Raw genomic sequence first — 22026 nt, forward strand, 5'->3', positions numbered from 1 at the left:
GTAAGGTGATGCAACGCCTTTATGTAACACTACAAGTATTCTACCAAGCATATTGCAGCCACGTTCCAGAGCTAACCCTTGGTTGGTGCCAGACAGCTTATTTACTGATGCCATTTAATGGCTCCCTGATCCAGGTCACGTGGTAGAAGAAGTTTACTACGTGAATTGCCCAAGGCAACGGACTGTGTTGCCAAATACATACATTTTTGTAAACCATTGTACAGGCACAACCACATGCTATACTACAAATGTCCTAGTGAAGAAAACAATAAACTCAGGTCATTGGTACCCCTATCTGAGCCTATAATTCCTTCACAAGGAGCCTTCAAGCTTGGCCTCACTCTCACTGGCAAATTCATCAATGCAAGCCATCCCATTGTTGGTGCTAGAGCCTACTTCTTAAGGATTCCAACATAGGCAGAAAACTGGTGGCTCTCTAGGAGTTTCCTGGACCTCCAGACTGGGACTACTGGACAGAACAACTACCAGATCTTTGCCTTTTCCATCAGGAGATAGTTATTGATAGACTACTAGATCACAGCCTGTAAGCCACTCTAATATATATACATGTATGTATATATATGTATATATATGAATATATACATGGACATATATATGAACACGCACTATATGTGTACACACACACATATGAATTTATTGTCCATTGTATCAGAGCATTCCTTTAGAGAACCTGAATTAATACATAACCCTCCTGTCTTGTTACTTCAGGATGTGGGACTGGCTCTAAGCGATTATAACCATGTATTTTTACCAAGCAGGTAAGATCCCTCAAGTATTCCTCCTTCTTTGCAGATAGTCTTCAGTAAGTGTTTCTCCAGTACGGAGAAAATAAGAAGCCCAACCTAAAGCCACATGTGCATGATTTATAGCTCTAGATTTATGAGTTTGCATATGAAAGATGCTCCCCGGGTTTATGTCTGTCACGCTGGGAATGGATGAGAATGCTCAAGGGTGGGCTTAGTCAGTCAGCTGTAGCTTCCTCCAAGTATGACTGGCCTACATGGCTTCCTCCACACATTATAGTAAGTAGTGAGCATCCGGCAGACCCTCAACTCAGTGACTGACAACACTGGCCATGCAATAAATCCTGGGAGGCTGGGATTTGGACAGCAGTTGCCTCTGAGAAGAGGATTATGATTCGCCAGTTCTTAGGGGAAGCCCATTAAGTCCCATTTGGCACCATTATTTTGATTGAGTATGTCATCAAAGGCACAGATGGAAGAAAGGCATGAGAGTAAACATGTAAACCAGCCACAGAGATAAACACTTAAGTACGCCCATTACATTCATGCTGGATGCTGCTGTTTTGGTCCTGCTGAGTTAGTCTGTGAAGCTGCCCACCATAGGGCATTATCTGCTGTATTCCGTGTGAACATTTTTTTATCAGCAAGACGCCTTTGGAGTCCTGTTTTATAATAACTTCAAATGCCCTCTTGGACAAAGCAATGATCTTCATTAGACCTGGTGACACTCAGAGGAAGGATAGCAGGCTACCAAGAAGAGACTTGATACCCTATGAGCATATACAAGGGGAGGAGGTCCCGCTCAGTCATGGTCATAGGGGAGGGGAGTAAGGGGAAAATGGGAGGGAGGAAGGAATGGGAGGATACAAGGGATGGGATAACCATTGAGATGTAACAAGAATAAATTAATAAAAAAAAAATTAGGGAGAGTGCTTGTCTAATGTTCCAACTTCATTCTTTTGCTCTGATAAAAAACATTGGACCAAAAGCAGCTTCAGGGAAGAAGTCAGGTTAGGAACCTGGAGGATTGCTACTTCCTGCCTTGCCCTCTGGCTCGTGCCGAGCTGGCCTGGCTTATATATCCTAGGCCCAGCAGCCTGTGGATGGGACTGCCCACCGGGAGCTGAGTCCCCTCTCCTATACCACTCATGAATAAAGGTCATCTCTCACAGACACTGACACAGGCCAATCTGATTCAGGGAATTCTTATTCTGGGGAGAAGGTTCCCCCTTCCCAGCCAACTTTGGGCCATGTTAAGTTGGCGGTACAAACGAACCAGGCCATCTAACAAATGGATGAGTCTGAATTCCACCACCAACCACTTCCATATTCATATCCCCTCCCTCATCTATTTATCTATATTTAATATCATCTATCAATTATATATCATATATAGACATATATAATATATATCTTCATATTCTGTATGTCTGCTTCTCCATACATATATGTATATGCATATCTTGGGATGGTGTAATTCTTATTCATAGCAACAAATTTCATAAAGAATGGCTTCACTCATCATTAAGTGGAAATAACTTAGGGCCTTCACATTCCTTTGATGTTTACATCCGATCTCCATTATTTGTTTTACTGGTATTCCTCAAAACAGTTTGTAGTCAACCTTTTGAATGTAACTTATGTCACACTGTCATCAGCCACAGTCAGCACCATCTACCCATGTCTGTAACAGGTAAATTAAAATAACTAATAAGAGTTTTTAGGGATAGTAAATACATTATCTTATACCAGTACATCTTTCTTAATTGCCACACTGCTCTACTCAATTTAAAATTACAAATTTCGGAGGTGGACCTTACAACTTCTGTAAGGGTTAAAAGCAATAAATATGGGTAACCCACCTGAAATCCATTTATAAGCTCTTGTGACCTGGGGTGAGCTACTAAACATCTTTGTGTTTTATTGTCCCTAACTGCGAAATGTAAGATAATAACATCTGTTTTTCTTGTTTTGTTTCGCTTTGTTCTGTCCCGACGTTAGAATTAAATGAGTCGAGTGCTTCTGAGTTATGCCAAGGACAGTGACTACTCAGTAAGGCGCTCAGCTTTTCTTACCATTGGCTTTACTGATATCCAGCCAAATCTCAGAATGCCACCCACGCCCCAGAGTAAATCTAATACATCCTTTCAAGGGTTTCCACCTGTTTATCTCAATGTCAGAAGCAGATTGCAGTCCATACTTGAGGCTGCGCTTTGCTGCTGGAGTATTTTGCTGATGCCTGACAAGATGTGAGGAAATCAACTCCCTGTCAGAGAACATGGAAAGTCGAGCCAGTGCCTACCTAGAGCCTTCACCCGTGCTGACGAGTGTTCATGGGACTGGAAGGAATTCTGTAGACTACCAAAGGAGAAAGGTAAATAGCAACCCAGCTGCAAACCTTTGGACCTACAATGGAGACCTATCTGTAAGAAACGCTGGTGCAATAACGGCACAAAGCCTGTGGGGGTAACCAGCCTACGTTGGGTTTAAGGCCCATCCCTGACACTGCTTGGGTTGTCAAGGCCCTAAGACTAGATAGATCATGGACCTAGGGGAAAGGCAAACACTTCTATTCTGCTAAAGGAATATAGCAGTAGGATGATTCCTAATAACATTCTGCTATACTCATAGGTCAGTTTCTTGCTCAGCCATCATTAAGAAAGCTCCTGACGGCAATAGGGCAGAACAATGCAGACACCATCAATAGACCAATGTGCAGAGAATGAGAGACCTTGCAAAACCCAGTCCTAAATGAACACTACTTACAATATCTTCATCAAGTCCTTCCCATCAGATCCAGAAGGGATGGGAGACACCAAGGAAACAAATACTTCTAAACACGACAGGCTCCAGACTCATATAAGCTTACAGAGACTGTGGCAGCACGCACAGAGCCTGCGCAGGTGTAAGGCAGGTAAGTCCCAGCACTGAGAGGGGAACTAGACACATGCACCCATCCCTAACCTGGAAGTTATCTGTCATTTCCTCTTGCAAAGGAAAAATATATTTTCTACAACACTCACTGGGGATGCAAAGTGCTCTTTAAGGGCAGGCCCCGTGTCCAGCAATAGATGGACACCACAGAACAAACTCAATAGCATTTTTGGAGGTTCTTTGTCTCATAATGCTTTTCGGGGTTTTTGTTTGTTTGTTTGTTTTCACCTTACTGGTCTTTTTGTGTGTATTTTTTGGTTTCCGGTTGGTTTTATGTTTTATGGGATTTCTTTTTTTTGTTTTTGCTTTTGTTTTATGGGATTTCTATGTGTGCAAATGTGTGTGTTTCTCCATCTACATGTGTTTCTTATGCATTTTCTTCTGTTTTGTTTGTTCACTTTGTCCCATTCCCGTTTGTTTTGTTTTTATTTTATCTTATTTTGCTATTATTTCTAAATGCCTGCTTCTTTTCTTTCTTCCTTATTCTTTTTCTCTTTTTAGTTTTTTGAGACAGGGTTTCTCTGTGTAGCCTTGGCTGTCCTGGACATGCTTTGTAGCCCAGGCTGGCCTCGAACTCACAGAAATCCACTTGCCTCTTCCTCCCTGAGTGCTGGGATTACAGGCATGCGCCAAACCACCTCTCTGCCAGCCACTGCACCAAGTTGCCTGTTTTCTAATGAGAGGGAGAAAGAAAGAGTGTGGATTTGGATAGGAGGGGAGGGGAGGGAGATGTGGGTGAAGTTGGGGGAGGGGAAACTGTAATTAAAATTGTTTTGAAAAACAAAAACAAAAAACCCAAAAGAACAACAACAAAACAGATGGCAGTTATAAACTCTTAGAAACTCACTGTGGTGGCCTGGTACCTCAACACTCGGGAGGCAAAGGCAGAAGGATTGCTGTGTGTTCAAGGCCCACTTGGCCTACACAACGAAGAGGAATTCTAATTCCAAAGTGGCACCAGGAAGAGCTGCACCTGGTGTACCGACTCCCGGGGCTGAGGCTGGTAGTCTGGCAGCTGAGGTTTGTAAGAGTGGACTCAGGTAAGTGGCCAGGCAGTTATTTCACTTCAGTGAATTAGCCCTGAAGTAGAACCGACCAGGAACACATCTGGGGTGCACTGTACAAAGGGGCTCTATTAAGGCAACAAGGGCCGACTAGTAATTAACCTAGTTGGTACCCCCTGGGTTTTCTAGCAAATGCCTCAAGATTCGGGGCGGGGTGGGGGGGGGATAATTGTGTTTTGTTTCCCTCTCCTTCCACTCCCCCATACCCCGAAGTAACCAATCCCGGGCCATTGTTTTGAGGTTATTATAGTTCAGCCAGCCAGGTCTCTAATTTCAATAGCGGGTGATATCTGATGCCAAGGCCAAGGAGATACAGCGGCATCTTTCAAATGCAGATTTCAACATTTCAGCTTCTAGGTAGATTTCTTTCCCAGCATTGTAGCCCCAACCACTCACTCTTATCCCTTCCACTGCCTCTAGTGGATTTTCCTCTCACTATTCCTATTTGTTTAAGCTGTGTAATTGTGACTCCCCCCACCCCCCCATCTTTCTAGGCAGTGTGTGGATAAAGGATTTAATACTTCAGTTTGTAAAATAATGACAGTGGGTCCTTTTCTTCCTTAGGTTAAGATATTCTCAAGTAGTGAACCAACAACTGCAAGTGGCTCTGAAATATAATAATGGACTTGCAACAAACCAGTTATGGCTTTCACTTATGGGTAAAATAGTTTTAAATCCTGACAGTACACCACACACAGGCAATAGGATATTCCTCCAATAGCCACCAGGGAGGGAGGGAGGCTTCCATTCCTTTCCTTTTGATCCGTGCTGTCACTCAGACTTATCATACCGTGCTCTGCCTTGGATTACAAACTCCCTCAAAATGGGGTCACACTTGTTCATCACCTTCCTGCTCCCTCACACTGACCTCATTGTACAAAGGACACAGTCCGTTTCCCGCTGAAGAACCCACTGGATACTTAGCTCATGACAAACACAGATGCATCCTCCAACATTTTGCCAAAACTGGAATAAAAGAAAAACTGGAAAGGAGAATCACCATCCAACAGCACTGTAGGAATGCTTCGCTTTGCTCTTTGATACAACTTTTAATTAAATCTGCATAGTTAGTAAGCAACAGAAGCCAAAATGACAGATGGCCTCCCAGAAGTTTCCAGAAGGAGTTCCTGCCTGGCAGGAAGCACCTCAGGGCTCCGTTGGCAAAGGGCAAGCTTGCTTGATTGTTATTCACCTTTCCAAGGCCTTCCTGCAAGCCCCTGGCAGCGCTCTCTGCTCTGTGTACACCACAAGGCCAGTGGCCATTATTTGTTCTTTGCCACTGAGCTCAGGGACATTTCGGGGACTGCTTTTTGAGGTAGGGACAATGGTGTCCCCAAATCTAGAGCAACAGAACCTAAAAGTAGATGGGCTTTGGTTACTTAATCTTAGAGTCCCCGAGGCCCCCGAGGGATAGCCACTAATTGCTTGCTATTTTAGTAAACCTGCATTGGTTTTAATGAATTGTCTATTTTGAAATAGAACACACAGCTAGAGCTAAAGGTCAGCTTTGGCTTGTGTCTGGCGGGGGCTGTGGAGAAGCAGGTGGCTCAACTTAAACCCGAGAGCAGGACCTTCCTGCGCTTTAACGACCTTTGTCTCCGCATTTTATAAACTGTAGGAGTCATCCTGGGGCCTTGCTTCCTGGATTTCCTCTCTCTACACTGATGAGATGGACAGTTTTACTCAGCCAGAAGTTCAGAGACAAATGTAGGCCACCGTGCAGATTCCTCTCATACGAGGAGCTCGCTGTACAGAATTGGGCTCCGTTCACAACCGGCAAGTGCTCTCGCAATGACAACTTTTGAGATTGTAGTTGAGTGAGAACATTGAAGGATTCCTTTAGTACAAGTCAAAAGATCGACAAAGGATTGCTTAGGTGTTATTTATGCCTAGGATCAATGAAATCAAGAGGTTTGTCTCTAGCATCACCTTTGGATTAGGGTCATTAAATCCGGATTTATATATCCTATTAAACTAGATCCAAGAAGATGTTGAGACGGTACGGGATATTTTGTGTACAAGGTCATTTCTTATGGACTGTAGGTACACAAGCAACCCTACGATGGCCTATAAGAGATGAGAGAGACCTGGCCAATATGCTACCTGTCTTCTGTATTTGCTACCCTCCACCATATTCTAACCCAGCTAGAAAGGCCCCAGCTCCCCACTTTGAACTCCCTAGAGTTCCAAATCATAAGCAATAAATTTCTTTCTGTATCACCCAATCTCAGGTATTCTGTCGTGATGATGACACATAATAGACAAAGACCAAGAAGGAAAAAAAAAAGACTATTGTTTTTAAATAGAGATAGTCTACAACCAAAGTTGCTAGATCCCTCAGACATTGCTGGGGGGAAAGACAAATGTTTCAGCCATGTTGGAAGTGAATCTGGCAGTTCATTAAAATGTTAGTACAGAGTCACCACCTGACCTAGCACTTTTACCCTTTGCTATATATCTGATGGAACTGAGAACATGTTCACACAGAAACATGTAAACAAAAATGCATGGCACCATTATGCATAATAGTTAAATTATAGACACAGTCCAAATGTCCAACTTATGAGAGGATAAGAAAATGGGGCATAGCAGAATGCTTGATTAAGTGTTAACCAGAGGAGAAGTTGAAGGCAGTGAGGAAACCCATGGGAACTCTCAATACTGTTTACGCATAGATTTTTAAAAAAAGATTTATTGTTATGCACATTGATGTTTTTCCTGCAGATTTATCTGTGTGAGGGTGCCAGATCTTCTGGAACCAGAGTTTCTGACAGTTGTGAGCTACTGTGTGGGTCCTGAGAATTGAACTCAGGTCCTCTGGAAGAGCAGCAAATGCTCTTAACCACTGAGCCATCTCTCCAGCACCTCACGCATTCACTTTTTTGGTAAATCTCAAAGTGCTGTTTGAGATTAAACTGTTATTTCACAATGAGAATTTACACACAATGGAACATTAAAAAGGAAAAATATCAATATACACTAGATTAATGAGTCCTGAAGATGTTATTCTAAGTGAAAGTCATATGTGACAGGGTACATGTACCATTTTGTTGCCTGAGACAATACAAATCGACAGAAAAAGAGAGTGGTTAGTGGATTCCAGGGCCTGGGGCGTGCAGGACTAAGAGCACCTGCTAAAGGATTTAAGGTATCCTTTTGGGGGACCAACCCATTTTTGGATTAAAAAATGGTGCTATGTGCACAACAGTTAAACAGAATAAAAGCAACTAAATAATACAATTTAAATAGACGGACATAAGATATTTGGACCCTGTCTCTATAATGGTGAGTCTCAATTCTTAGCTTGACGAGATCTAGAACCACCTGAGATGCTAGGCATGCTGTGAGTGATGATCTTAATTAGGTTAGCTAAGGTGGAAGACTTGTCAGGTGTGTGTGTGTGTGTGTGTGTGTGTGTGTGTGCGCGTGGGCGCGTGTGTGAGCAGTACAGCCATGGGTGTTAAATTCTTATGTCATTTTTTGTTTGTACTTTTGAGATACACATAATATTTATAGATGGTAGGTTCTGAGAATTTACCTTTTAAGCACATGGCAACTCCATCATTGCAATAGCTATCTGCATGTCACCTTACAGTATTTAATATTCTATAATTATTGAAATACAGATGCATCTACATGTAAACACGTTACACTTTAAATATCTAAAAGGAAGTAAATTAGCTGGTTAAGCAATTAAGCCTAACTGTAGGGATTGGCATCAATATAAATATCTCTTCCCATGTGTTGTCACTTTAGAAATATCAAGTAGTCTCTTTTTATTTTGTAATTTATTCATAATATAACTCAGGACTGATTTATAGAGTTTAAATGTCTGTTAAACCATCCAGCTTATATGTTTCCAACTTGCTTTCTTAGAAAACAAATACATCTATCTATGATGGTTACACACTGCACTTAACTCCTAGCAGGTATTTCGTTAAATAGTCTACACGGTACCTTCTTTATAAATGTTTCCGGGTCCTGGGTACATGAGTCATTCCTCTTTTCTTTTTCTTTCTTTCTTTCTTTCTTTCTTTCTTTCTTTCTTTCTTTCTTTCTTTCTCTCTTTCTCTCTTTCTCTCTTTCTCTTTTCATTTCCCCGCCTCCCTCTCTTTTGGGTTTTCGAGACAGGGTTTCTCTGTGTAGCCCTGGCTGTCCTAGACTTGCTTTGTAGACCCGGCTGGCCTTAGACTCACAGACATTTGCCTGCTTTTGCCTTTCTGAGTGCTGAGATTACAGGTGTGCACCACCATGCCCAGCTGGAGTCATTTCTGACTTGATAGGCAAGTTCCTGGGAAAATCTTTTTTTTACTGAACTTTATCTCCCCAAAGGAAGAGCACATCAATTCACTATTCAATACCAAATGGTTATCCTGAAAACATATGTACAAGTAATAGTAAACAGACTAAGCAGACTGCATTTATGTACTTAGAAACATATGTATGTAGATACATATTTGTACATATAACAACAATTAATGAAAAAAAAAGAGGCCATGAATTTGAGAAGGAGCAAAGAGGAGGATTTGGGAGGGGTTGGGGCAAAGAAAGGGAAGAAGAAAATGATTTAATGATATTGTAATCTCAAAAAAAAATAAATAAAAAATATGAACAGTAAGGGCACTTACCTGGCTTCACAACACCTCCCTTTGAGTCTTTTTTATAACGAGCTGGCTGGACATTTCCCTCACCAACCATTCCAATCCTGCATTTCTTCCTGGTAAAATCTTCATCGCTCCCAGGGCAAAAGCCAACGGGACTGTGCCCTGTGTCTGAGGGAGTCTTCACAGGGGATACCGACTGGCTACTGGGACAACCTGTGTCATCTAGGAGACAGAAATCAATGAGTGTTGAGTTACGATAGGGAAGCCAGCTGTGCGGTGTGCCAGGCACATACATGCTCATGAGTGAGTTGCTTCTAAGACCGAGTAAACTGGGCATGACTCTCCTATTAGGACCCTTCTTTTGCTTTTCCATATTTTGGCCACACACATCGGCAAAGAAAATACTATTTTAAGGAAATACTTTAAATATATACTATCTTAGTTAGGGCTTCTATTGCTGAAATGAAACACCGTGACCCAAAAGCAAGCTGGAGAGGAAAAGGTTTATTAGCTTACACTTCCATATTGCTGTTCCTTATTGAAGGAAGCCAGGACAAGAACCCAAGGCAGGAAGAGGAGCAGGAGCAGATGCAGATGGCATGGAGGAAGTGCTGCTTGCTGGCCTGCTCAGCCTGCTTAGAAAACCCAGAACTACCAGGCCAGGGATGGCCCCACCCACAATAGACTGGGCCCCTCCCTTATTGATCACTAATTGAGAAATTGCTGGACCTTATAGAGCCATCTTTCTCAGCTGCAGCTCCTTTCTCTCCGATGACTCTCCCTTGTGTTAAGTTGACATAAACCAGCCAGTACGTATACCTTTCTAAGTCTTTTGATCATAAAGACTTCTGTAACGTGCATTTTTGGGAAACAAAGTGCGCACCTCCTTGACTATTTTATATGGTATCATTTTAGCTCACAGATGTCCACAGACTTTAAGTTTGGGATTTTGCTTATTTGTTTCAGTGTTGGAACAGAATCTCACTATGTGGCCTGGCTGGACTGGAACTCACCGAAATCCATCTCCATCTGCCTCCCAAGCACTGGGGCTAGCGGTGTATGCCCTTGTGCCTTGCTATTCTCAGGTGTTTTGGGTGGGGTAAGTACCACAGAATTCAGAAGAAAAACTTAAGATAATTAGCATGCACTTTTCAGAGTTGTTTTGGTTAGGAAAGTAAAATTATTTGAATATTTCTGACATTACCCGAGCTTTTGATCATACAGCCCATCGCCTGGTTCACAGAATTTTCAGAAAGACTTTGACTTTAGAAGGTTAAAGAAGCAGAAAGAGATTCCCCCATTAAAAAAAAAAACACATATATCCAGCCAAAAAAATGGTCCAAACAGATCTATTACTACCTTTAGTAAACTGGAAAAATAAACGCTAAGTTTCAATACAGCTAAATATAACTGAGGTCATTATTTTAAGCTAATGTATATGTGATGAGCTGATCTGTGCCCGTACCCATTAAGCAAACAGAAAACTCACATTGTTGTCTCTTAAAAATGCTTTCCTCATTTATTGGAGTATTTAAGATGGATGGTTTATGCATTTAAGCTTTAATGATAATTTAGGACCAAATTAATGTTACTTTGAAGTATGCATATTCAGCAAAATAGTAAATTTTCGTTACTCAATATTTTTTTAATAAATGAAATTATTTTGATATCAGAACCCACTTTACCAATTAAACCAAAGACTACAAAATGATTCATACCACTAGTAATCTTAGAGCTGTTTTTTTTTTTTTTTTGACTGTTAGGGTAGCCAGAGTGATTTGCCGTCTACTATAGGGGCTGCACAGCTGGAATAAGGACTGAATGTAACTCGGGCTGAAGAAAATACAAGGACTGCATGAACTGTGCTAGGCTTTGTCTACAAAGAAGTTGCCATTGCTCCATTTTCTGGCTTCCACTTCAGTTTTTATTATGAAATATCTGAGTCCCTGGAACAAAATGAACTTGGCACTTTAAGATAATGTGTTTTTCTTGCTTTTTTTTTCCCCAAACTTTTGGACACATTACTGTTTATGGGAACCTTTACAATCTGTTTCTAGAAATGAGTGGTTGTTGTTAGCACACTGTGCCTGCAAATGTGCTATATCCTTCCTGACTGTGTTCCTGTGTTCCAGAGGTGAGCCCCTCTCTGGGCTGCCACTGTTCGCCTAGTCATCACGTGCTCTCTATGCCTTCCCCTCTATTTGTGTGCTCTTGTTTCAGCGGAGCTTGCCTTTCAGGGTGCATATCTGAGTACCCGGTCAGACTCCAGCAACTAATATATCTGCACATTTTTCCACAGAAACTTTTCCTATTTCAAATAGGGATAAACCCAAAATGAATGTAGTCAGAGCACTCAAAATTGCTGATGCCTTTACAATTATTTGCTTGTGAATCAGACACATCAATTATTTTTTTTTGGAAAGATACTGCATCCAGATTAAAAAAAAACCTATGCTTTAGAATGTCTTTTTTTTTTTTCTTTCTGAAAGTGCCCAGAATTATAGTGATAAAATTAAGAGATCTCTAGTTGGGAAAAAGAGTGTTGATAAAAGCTTTTGAAATTGTGTGTTAAATAAATAGAAATCAAACAAACATATTTTGCTTGGTTCTATTACATCTTTCTGGAGTAAAAAGGAAAGCATCTACAGAGCATTTTTTTTTCAGTATCTGTCATTTCACACACTTTAAGTGCGATGATAGTCTAGATAAAATTTAGGATGTTAGTCAGGTAAGGTAATCCCAGAGCTCTGGCAGGCAGAGGCAAGCGAATCTCTGTGAGTTTGAGGCCAGCCTGGTCTACAAAGTGAGTCCAGGACAGCCAAGTCTATACAGAGAAACCTGGTCTTGAAAAAACAAAACAACAACCAAACAAACAACAACAACAACAACATTAGGATGTGAAACTGGTATTATTGTGGGAGGGGCAGTAGGTGTATTTCACCTGGAGTCTATGGTCACTTGTCGTCAGAATTTACAGCCTATACCTTCAGGAGATGAGATTGAGAAGGTAAGTATATACATCAATCTTGAGCTTTGAGTTCAAGCATTTAATAACTACCACGGTTGCAGAAACAGTAGCAATGAGAGACAGGGATTTTCTTAACACATATGTATCAAATTCTGGCACTGAAGAGGCTCACGGTTACTGTACCCACTTTGATCCTCACTCAACTTACAAAGAAGCCAAGGGAATTTGTATATATCACCGCATTTGTACACTTTGTCTCAACTGAGAAGTCTGAGTAGTTGCACATGCAAAAAAAAAAAAAAAAAATCAATAGGTGCTCACAGTGGCTTGGGCTCTTTGTCTGATTTGTCTAGTGGAACCAACACTAACAAAGGAATGCAACTATGAAAAAGCAGACCTATTATTTTTGCCACAGACTTAGAACTTTATGTGCCAAAGAATCACCTGGTCACCCAGGTGCCTGCGGGATTTCCTCCATGCAGCACTGAGGAAGCAGTTATCCTTTCTAGGCCTTCTGCGGCTACTCTGCTGCCCTTACCAGTGTGGGAGAAGACAACGCTCGCTTTCAGAACTCCGTACAAGGTATTCTCAGTTGTCATTGACAACGATAATCTAAGACTGGCAAAGCCCAGCTGCTGCTCCTTGGAGGTTTATATTCAATCCTACAGTTGATAACTGACAATAAGGTCAAGCACACATTAGAAGATGTAGCTTCCGGGGATTAGAGAGGTAGCTCAGCGGGTAAGAACACTTGCTGCTCTTGTAGAAGACCCGGGTTATATTCCCAGCACCCACATGACCGTTCACAATTGTCTTTAACTCTAGTTTCAGAGGATCTGATGCCTTCTTCTGATCTCTATGGGTGCCAGGCAAACACATGGTACGTGTGTGTGTGTGTGTGTGTGTGTGTGTGTGTGTGTGTGTATGCTAAACATTTATACACATAAAATTAAAATAACAAATATTTTTAAAAAAGAAATGTAGCTTTAGATCCCCAAACTTATTAAGTGGAGGAAACCTTCTGTTTCCCACTGCTAAATTGCCTGTATAATCTATAAATTGAAGATCATGGTATTTATAATTGCAACATTTATTGCTCATGTTAATATGAAGAAATTATTAATGGCAAACATTTATAAATAATAGAAATGAGAGGAACCATTTCTAGGCAGGAAATGGAACAAGTCGTTAGAGATTCAGATTGCTGGAGGAATGCTTGTTATAGGTCAGAGCACTATGGCTTCAAGGAGAGAAAGAGAGAGAGAGAGAGAGAGAGAGAGAGAGAGACAGAGACAGAGAGACAGAGACACAGAGACACAGAGAGATTGAAACACACACACACACACACACACACACACACACACACACACACACGAGAGAGAGAGAGAGAGAGAGAGAGAGAGAGAGAGAGACACAGAGAGAGACAGAGAGACAGAGACAGAGACAGAGACAGAGACAGAGACAGAGAAAGAGAGACACAGAGAGACAGAGAGAGAGTGTGTGTGTGAGTGCTATTATGTAACGGAATGTTTATATTTCCTTTGATTCATGGTAAGTATGTCTATTCTAGGGTGCTTGATAAAAACCATGAGCAAAAACAACTTAGGGGAGGGAAGGGTTTATTTTAGCTTACACTTCCATGCCAGTGGGCCATTGAAAAAAGTCAGCACAGGAATTCAGGCAGAAAATATGGGAAAAGATTGCTTGCTGACTCGCCCGCTCACTGGCTCATGCTCAGCTGGTTTTCTTATCCAACCCAGCAGCACCACCTGCTTAGGAACGGGCCCCACCTCCATCGATTAGCAATCAAGAAAATGTTCCTAGGCTACTCTGATCCAGGCAGTCTTTAGTTGAGGTTCACCCTTCCTGCGTGACTCTAGGTTTCATCAGATTGGCAATAAAAACTAACAAGCACAGAGCCCATATTTTCAAGAACCAGGGCTACTTTGCACAAGGAGATTAATTTACAAGTGTGGGGTAATTTCCTTCTGCAGTCAGTGATTTGAATTCCCAACTCTATGGGTCCAGGATAGCCGCTGGTAAAAGTTAGGTCAAACCAATCCCGCCAAGACTATACCTAAGTGATCACCACCTGCAATGAGGTAGAAAAAATTTAAATTTCTGTTTAATTTATATATTAAGAAATGAGTCGACCAACCTTGATGTTGCATATCTAAAATTAGAGCACTTAAGAGATTAAGGCATGGTGGCACATGCCTTTAATCTCAGCAATCTGGAGGTAGAGGCAGAGACAAGAGGATTGCCAGAGGTACTTGTGGTGGTGGTGGGATTGCGATTGTTCATTTGTTTATTAAGAGCAGGGGGAAACTCCTAAGGGTCTTGGGAACCCTTGGAAGTTTCTGTCCATATAAAGAACAGTAACAAATATAGAAATAGACCTATAGAGTAGTTTCTACACTGTTGATTGGGAGAGAAAGTCCTTAAGGCCTGTAAAGACATCTGGGGAAAACTGGGAGCAAAGATAATTCTATTGCCTCCATGTTGAAAAGCTGAATTGGGTAGGGAGAGCCATTTTCCTTTCTGGGGACATGCAGCATAGTTAAAATTAGATGACTGCCTACAAGTATAAAAAAAAAGTATGTCTATGTATTTTATAAAATAATTTTAATCTCACTTTGAATGTTCTATGGGATTTTATGAAATTAAAGAAAATAAAAAATCATGTTGATGTTAGAATTTTTAATAGCATTTTACAATTCTAAAATTAGTACTCAGTACAAATAAGTAAATACATAATCAAGAATGCTTTTTGTAATAGTTGCCCAGAAAAAAAAAAGAACAATTTGGTCTATTTGATTCATTAGATTAAAAAGCACAACAACAAATATGCTTTACTTGCTTGCTGTTTATAAAAATTTTTAATAAATATCAATAGACAATCCTATTACTATACCAGGAGCGGTTTCACCTGGAACTTGATAACAGCGAGAAGGTATGGAATACTAACAAGATGGGTGACTTGAGCACCAAAAAGGGTAGTAAGTAGAAATGATTGCTAGTCATATAAAAAAGTCATATAGTATATATATAGTCATATAAAAAACTATGAATTAATTTTCACACACACAAAATTAAAATAAGCAGAGAGAGAGAGAGAGAGAGAGAGGTCCTTTTCATTCCTCAAATCTCTGATACCCCGGAAGTCACTGGAAGTGATGCACGTGGGATATTGTGTATCAGGGACTGCGGTATAGCTCAGTGGTTGTCCAGGATGCACGAAGCCCTGGGTTCGACTCACAGCACTGCATCCTCCAGGCCTGGTGGTGAAAGTCTGTGATCCTAGCGTTCCGGAGGGAGAGGCAGGAGGATGAGAAGTTTAAGGCGAGGCTTGCCTATATAGTAAGTTTGATCCCAGCTTAGACTAAACGAGATCCTGACTCAAACAAAAACTGTCCATTAAAAGCAAAGAATCATCAGCCATACTGACTGCAAAAAGTGAGCAATAAACCTTATATTTCATTCCGTGAACTTGTCAGTCTTTAATGGTTTGGGAAGTTCTTTTTCTTTCTACAAAAGCACTTTGGCTAAGGAAAGTAGGCAGGATGATAGAAAACTACTTTTATACAATGTCTAATGAAATAATTTAATTAGGCAATGAACTTAGTGAATGAAGTCATAGACAAAGAGCTAAGAATTTACAGTAAGAACAGGCATTGCCCCAAGTGTAGCCACTTAGAATCATCCATGCTGTGCTGTCAATCGTTAAGCACCCTCTGAAGGCATGTGAGAGGAAAGGAGGGATGTATCTCAATGATAGGCACTTGTCTGCCAAGTACAGGGTCTCCCACACTACAGCCGTCGCCAGAGGAAAGGACTGTCTGTCAAGTATTCTTCATACACATATGAAATTGTCCCTACACCTAACCAACACTTTAAAGATAATACCCATCTTCCAAAATAGAGAGATAAGTCAGTGGTTGGCAAAGTTCAGCCTAAAGGTCAAGTCTAGTTCTGAGGGCTTGTAAACTTAAAAGTGCCTTAGTACCACGTATGAAAGCATGCAAGCATTTTCTGAGGCAATCACAGAACTATTTAAATCACTCACAGAATTAACATAATGGTACACAACACGGAAATATCCGTAATTGTTTCAAAGGTGTCTGTTTACTTCCTTGTATCAAATTTTGTAAAAAAGCAAGCTAGTTAGTGAATGCTTTCCACTTCGCTGGGCAGACAGCATTTGTTGCAACCCTTCCATGGTTGCTTCCCCAAATAGTATTAAGACCTTTAGAGAGACACTTGGCAAATGTCCAGAGATTTACTTGAAAACAAGTAACAGTGACTAGATGCAACAAATTAGCAACCACAATTTAACCTGGATGAAATTGACAATGAGCATTAATGAGGCTAATTTTAAGTATGCTTTTAAAAGTTTTGAAATAATTAATTTCTTGTTTATTTTTATTTGGGGGTGGGGTGGGGACTGGTTCTCACTATTTAGTCCTGGCTGGCCAGAAACCCTCCATGTAGGCTAGTCTAGTCTTGAACTCACAGAGATCTGTCTTCCTCTGCCTCCTCAGTGCCACCAGGTCTATCTATTTAATTCTTTCAAGTGTTATTTTAAATGAGTCTATTCAAAATAGGTAAGATTTTTAAAGACCATTTTCAATTTATAGCATACTGTACGCTTCTATTTTTCTCACTGTTGTTAAAATTGCTTTTACATCTTACAGATGTATTTTTAGCCAAATCTTATTAGTATGTAGGATGTATGTATAATAGAAATATTGCAGTTTCCACGAACTTAGAGAAAGTTTATATTTCTGTACTCTAGACTCGCACTAAATTCCTGACAATAATGAATTTCTTTTGCTTATAATTTCTCAAATTAATACTTACACATGATGTTTGATGTCATAATTTGCATTTTTTTTGTTACTAAAGCTTCATGTATTTCACATATTTGTTTGTTGGCCTTCTTTCTGTACCTCATGATTTGCTCATGTCTTTTCTATTTTAGTAATCAGACTTTTCTTAAAGTATCAGTATATTATGTATACATGGCATTAAATCACTATCTTAGCCTTTACCTTCATAATGTTTTAAACATGAAAACATGTTTTGTCAAATCTCTACATATTTTCATTTGTGTTTTCTTTCAATAATTTTTGTACATACTTAGAATATATATTTATATTTTAAAATCAACTAAATGAAGACCCACACTATTTTCTAGATTACTATAGTTTTCTTTTTAATTTTTATTAAATTTATCTGGAATTCATTACAAAGTTCAGTGCCAAGGTTAGATAGTAGCTATTATTTTATTATAATTTTTAGGAAATCAGTCATTTTAATATGTTTCTACTGTTTTTACATAGAAATTTGAAAGAACTTAATATTTTGGCAAGTTAATTTATACTTTTAAAATCTTAACTTCATCAAAATGTTTACATGTATGTATGGATAGTATATAAGTTTCTGTTATTTAACAAGGATGTCTAGCAACCAGTGTCACCAAACACACTTGGTAGCAACTACAATGAACAAGCCCTACTTGAATGTCTTTTTACATAGAATTGTTAGAATTTTACAACACTAGGACACCAGCTCTTGGGGCCAGGTGTGGTATCACAGGCCTTTAATTCCACCAACTGAGAGGTAAAAGCAGGCGAATTTCTAAGTTCAAGGCCAGGCTGGTCTATAGAGTGAGTTCCAGGACAGCCAGGGCTACATAGGGAAACCTGCCTTAGAAAACCAAAACCAAAACAAACAAAAACCCCAACAACAACAACAACAACAACAACAACCACAACCTAAATTCAATCAAACTAGAGCAAACCAAACCAAAACAACAATGACAACAAAAACCTCACCAACTCTTAGAAATAAGAAATAAAATATCCTGTCAGAAACTAAGAAGTATATGTTGAAACCTCCTGGCCTTTGTTTGAATACAGATGATCTCAGAGCTGTCCAGAGCTGATCTCATTTGCTGTCCAAAATGTTTAACTAAACAATCCCAGAACAACACATTTAAATTTAACATCAGTCAGAAGTAAGCATGACTTTTGCACCCAAATGTCCTGAGACATTGATTACTTGTGCGTGCCGCTCAGTGTTCAGTTGCGTAAGTTAAGGGGGGGTCGCTGTCATTGTAAAGAAGCCTTATTTGGAACAATATGGAGGTCTGCTTTCTTCTCACAAAGAATCATTGATTGCCATTCATTCAACAGTTATTGAATACCTACTATGTGCCAAATGATGCTAATACACTTGCTGCATCTAAAACATCACAGCTTAAACTCGTGGTTAATATGAACTGTGTGGAATCTAACCACACACCATACACTGAAGGGACATAGGTGAGGCAGGAAAGTAGCATACTCATGTCTATCCTATAATTCTAACAATGTGTTAGATCGGAGGACCTGGGCCTCTGAGAAGAACTTCCTAGTTACAGAGACTAAGTAGTGACTCAGAGCTGTATGAAAAACATGTATCTGTTAAAAGTCATCATGTGCCATCTTTTCTTTTCTTTTCTTTCCTTTCTTTTCTACTTGAGCCTGTTCTGAGAAGAAACATCAGCAGTTCTCAACATGCTCAAATTAAAAACAGACAAAGAAATCTGTTAGAAAGTCATCCCATAATAAGCAGACCACAAAAATTTGAGGCAAGAAAAATACTTCCATATTTCTGTGAAGGCAGTGTTCTTGCCTCCAACCATGGAGTGATTTGCACAAAAAGCACTTTTGCAGTCTATCTTTTACCTAGTCAGCCAACATTAGCATATTTTCATAGTAAGAACTCACAAGTGTATAACACACTACACTAATTTTGTTCCCAAATTATACAAAGTATAATTATTATCTTGTGTCCAGTGTTGAGAAATAATACCCTCATCCATCCATCCATCCATCCTCTCTGATAACTACCACTGATTTCCTAGTGTTCTGGGCCTTCTATATAGAATCCATGGGTGGCCACGACTCAGAGATTTCCCTTCAAGGTTTGCACTGTGGTAGTAAGGACAGACAGCAGATAAGTAAGAGGAAAATATGTAAAGATGGTACTTAGGAGTGTGATGTACTATGAACGAAGCACACTGGATGGCATTATATAGGATGAGCCTCATGACATGGCTTGTCATAGACTGCTCCTAAAGAGATAATTTGAGTTGAGATACAGATGAAAGAAAGAGAGGGAGGGAAGGAGGGAGAGAAAAAGGAAGGAGGCGGGAGGGAGGGAGGAAATGTGTGTGTGTGTGTGAGAGAGAGAGAGGGGGGGAGAGAGAGAGAGAGAGAGAGAGAGAGAGAGAGAGAGAGAGAGAGAGAGAGTCCAAAATGTATTAGACTTATTAAAGAATAGATAGGTAAAGGATATGGCACCTTAAGAAAAGTTGCCGGAGGCTGATGGGGGACAACAGGTGGCACTGAGGTTGAAGGGAGGCTGGAGCCCACCACGTAGACGCAAGGCTGTAGGAACTGTTAAGCTCCCCTCAAGTATCTCAACTCATTAAGAGTGAAATGACAAAGTCTGCTTTGTGCTAATGAAGAGCAGGCTAGGTTGGTGATAACACATCTAGATAGTAAGTACTAAGTACTGTTTTGAGCACTTTACTTAAGACAGATCTTTACTAATTTACTTACTTACTTAACAGATATCCTTACTCAGTATTGTCAGTGCGATTTCCTGGGCACATACAAGAGTAGCACCTTCCCAAGCTTGTAATTAGTGATTGAGTAAAGCTGTGGTCTGAATCCCTACAGGCAAGGCCAGAGTGTCCTTCATCCCTGTGCGTCCTGCCTGCTTTAGGGCCAGAGGCAACAACGGAAGCACCAACCAAGAGCAATGTGGCTTGATTGGGATGGTAACAGTTAAAAAAAAAAAAGAAAGAAAGAAAGAAAAAAAAGAAAAGTAGATGTATTTGAGATATATTTGGAAAACACTTATTTATGACAATGAAAATGGAAAAGAAATAAGGTCTTATTCTATATTTTTCCTTGAAGTGGTAATATGGCGGCTCATCACTGGATGGAGAAAAATGAGTTTAATGAGTATGTCAATATTGAGGTAAAAATCAGATTTTGCTGTGGCAAAATTGAGGGAAGGATTCAACATGGCATGGAGACGTGGAACAGGCATGTGACTGAGCCTGAAGTTCAAGGATGGGCTGAAAATGACCACGCTCCACAGGACAGGGACACAAAGACACAGAGAAGAGAAAAGCCCTGAGGTAAGTCAGGAAGACAAGACAGGGAGGCTCAGGAATGACCTGGCAGGCACAGGCTCCACTGGGGAGAGAGGGGTATAAAAGCCAAAAAAAGGGAGCCCAGTGTGGAGCATCGCTGGGAGGCCAAGTGAAAAGGCGGCACACGGAGTGTGAGTGGCATGGCCACTCACTCACTGGCTGGGGGCAAATTGTTGAGACAAGAGTTCTGTTGGCACGTCCCTGGGAAGAAAAGGAGAGGAACGGGGACAGTAGCTACAGAAAGGTGGGGCCGGAGGGAACTTTGCTAGGGTTGATGGCCATGGCTTAGTCTAAGTAACTCAGACGAACAGCCTACCCCTCAGCCATGGAACCGGTGTCTCCCAGAACAAGTGGAGATTGGGGTAACTATGTAGTGGATGCTTCCTTTGTTTCTTGGAGACAAAAATAATCATCTCACATGTGAACATTCCCAGGATTTCTGAGCTAGATTGGAGCCTGAGGTTCTCCCTTAAAAGTCCCTGGGTGAATTACTGGGCAGGATGGGGGACTGTACAGGAGGAAGTCTGTTCATTTTCTCAGATGGAGGACCAAGGGCATTGTACAAAAGAAGGGCCTGTGCTCTGGTTTCCTCCCCAAGACTCAAGTTCCTTAACTTGTCCCTGGAAGAGGAATCTGGAAGGAAAATACCAAGGCAAAACATTTAATGTAGTATGAGGGGACACACAGATGATCTGGAGGGAGAAAGGGGTTAAACTACTGGGAAACTGGTTAGGCAGGTGAGCTTGCAGGGGGGTGCTGCATCCAGCTGTCACAAAAACTTTAGGCCAGTGATTCTCAAATTTTCCAGTGCTGCAACCCTTAAATACAGTTCCTCATGTGGTGGTGACCCCCAACGATAAAATTGCCTTTTTTTTTTTTTGCTACTCCATAACTATAATTTTGCTACCATTACGAATTGTGATATAACTATCCATGCTTTCCAATGGTCTTAGGCCAACCCTATGAAAAGGTAGCCCAAGCCAAAGGAGTTGCAACCCACAAGTTGAGGACCACTGCTTTAGGTAGCAACAGAGCTTGCTGAATTTCCTTCTCTTTAGCAACGGCAGTTTACTTACAGCTTCTAGGTAATGGCTTGTTCAAAGGTTCAGGTCGTTTATTTTGTTTTCCATAAAAAAAAAAAACCACTCCACCTACGTGTTTTTTAAATAGGTGGAATTGTGTGGGAAGCAGGAAGGCCTAGAAGAATAGGAAAAGAGGAAGCCAGTTCTCCGTCTCCGTAACTCAATGTTTAAGAAGCTCTAAACCTTCCTGGGGTTGCCTGGATCACAGCAAACTGTGTGGTAGCAATGTATTTCCCACCCTCCTTCTGGTCCTTCTCATACCAGAGATCTGAGGACAGCAGTGGTCAAAAATAATGCAAGGTATAAAATGGAAGAAAGGAGGAAAACTGGAATGTTCTTTGTATAGGTCACCATCTGAAATACTTGAGACTTCTGTATGGAGGGAAAAAAAAGGTTTT

At 40.7% G+C, this 22026-nt stretch overlaps 1 protein-coding gene across 4 annotated transcripts in view; it reads right to left on the reverse strand.

The window, feature by feature from the left end:
* SYBU (syntabulin) overlaps positions 1-22026 on the reverse strand; it is a 106498-nt gene that overhangs the window by 36947 nt on the left and 47525 nt on the right. For all 4 annotated transcript variants that reach the window (XM_084803014.1, XM_084803016.1, XM_084803015.1 and 1 more), the window contains exon 4: positions 9391-9588. In XM_084803014.1, coding sequence (XP_084659140.1) covers positions 9391-9588 — 198 coding nt within the window. The remainder of the gene's footprint in view (positions 1-9390; positions 9589-22026) is intronic.

This window comes from Acomys minous (genome assembly GCF_964271855.1).
Source record: "Acomys minous genome assembly, chromosome: 12".
Taxonomy (NCBI): domain Eukaryota; kingdom Metazoa; phylum Chordata; class Mammalia; order Rodentia; family Muridae; genus Acomys; species Acomys minous.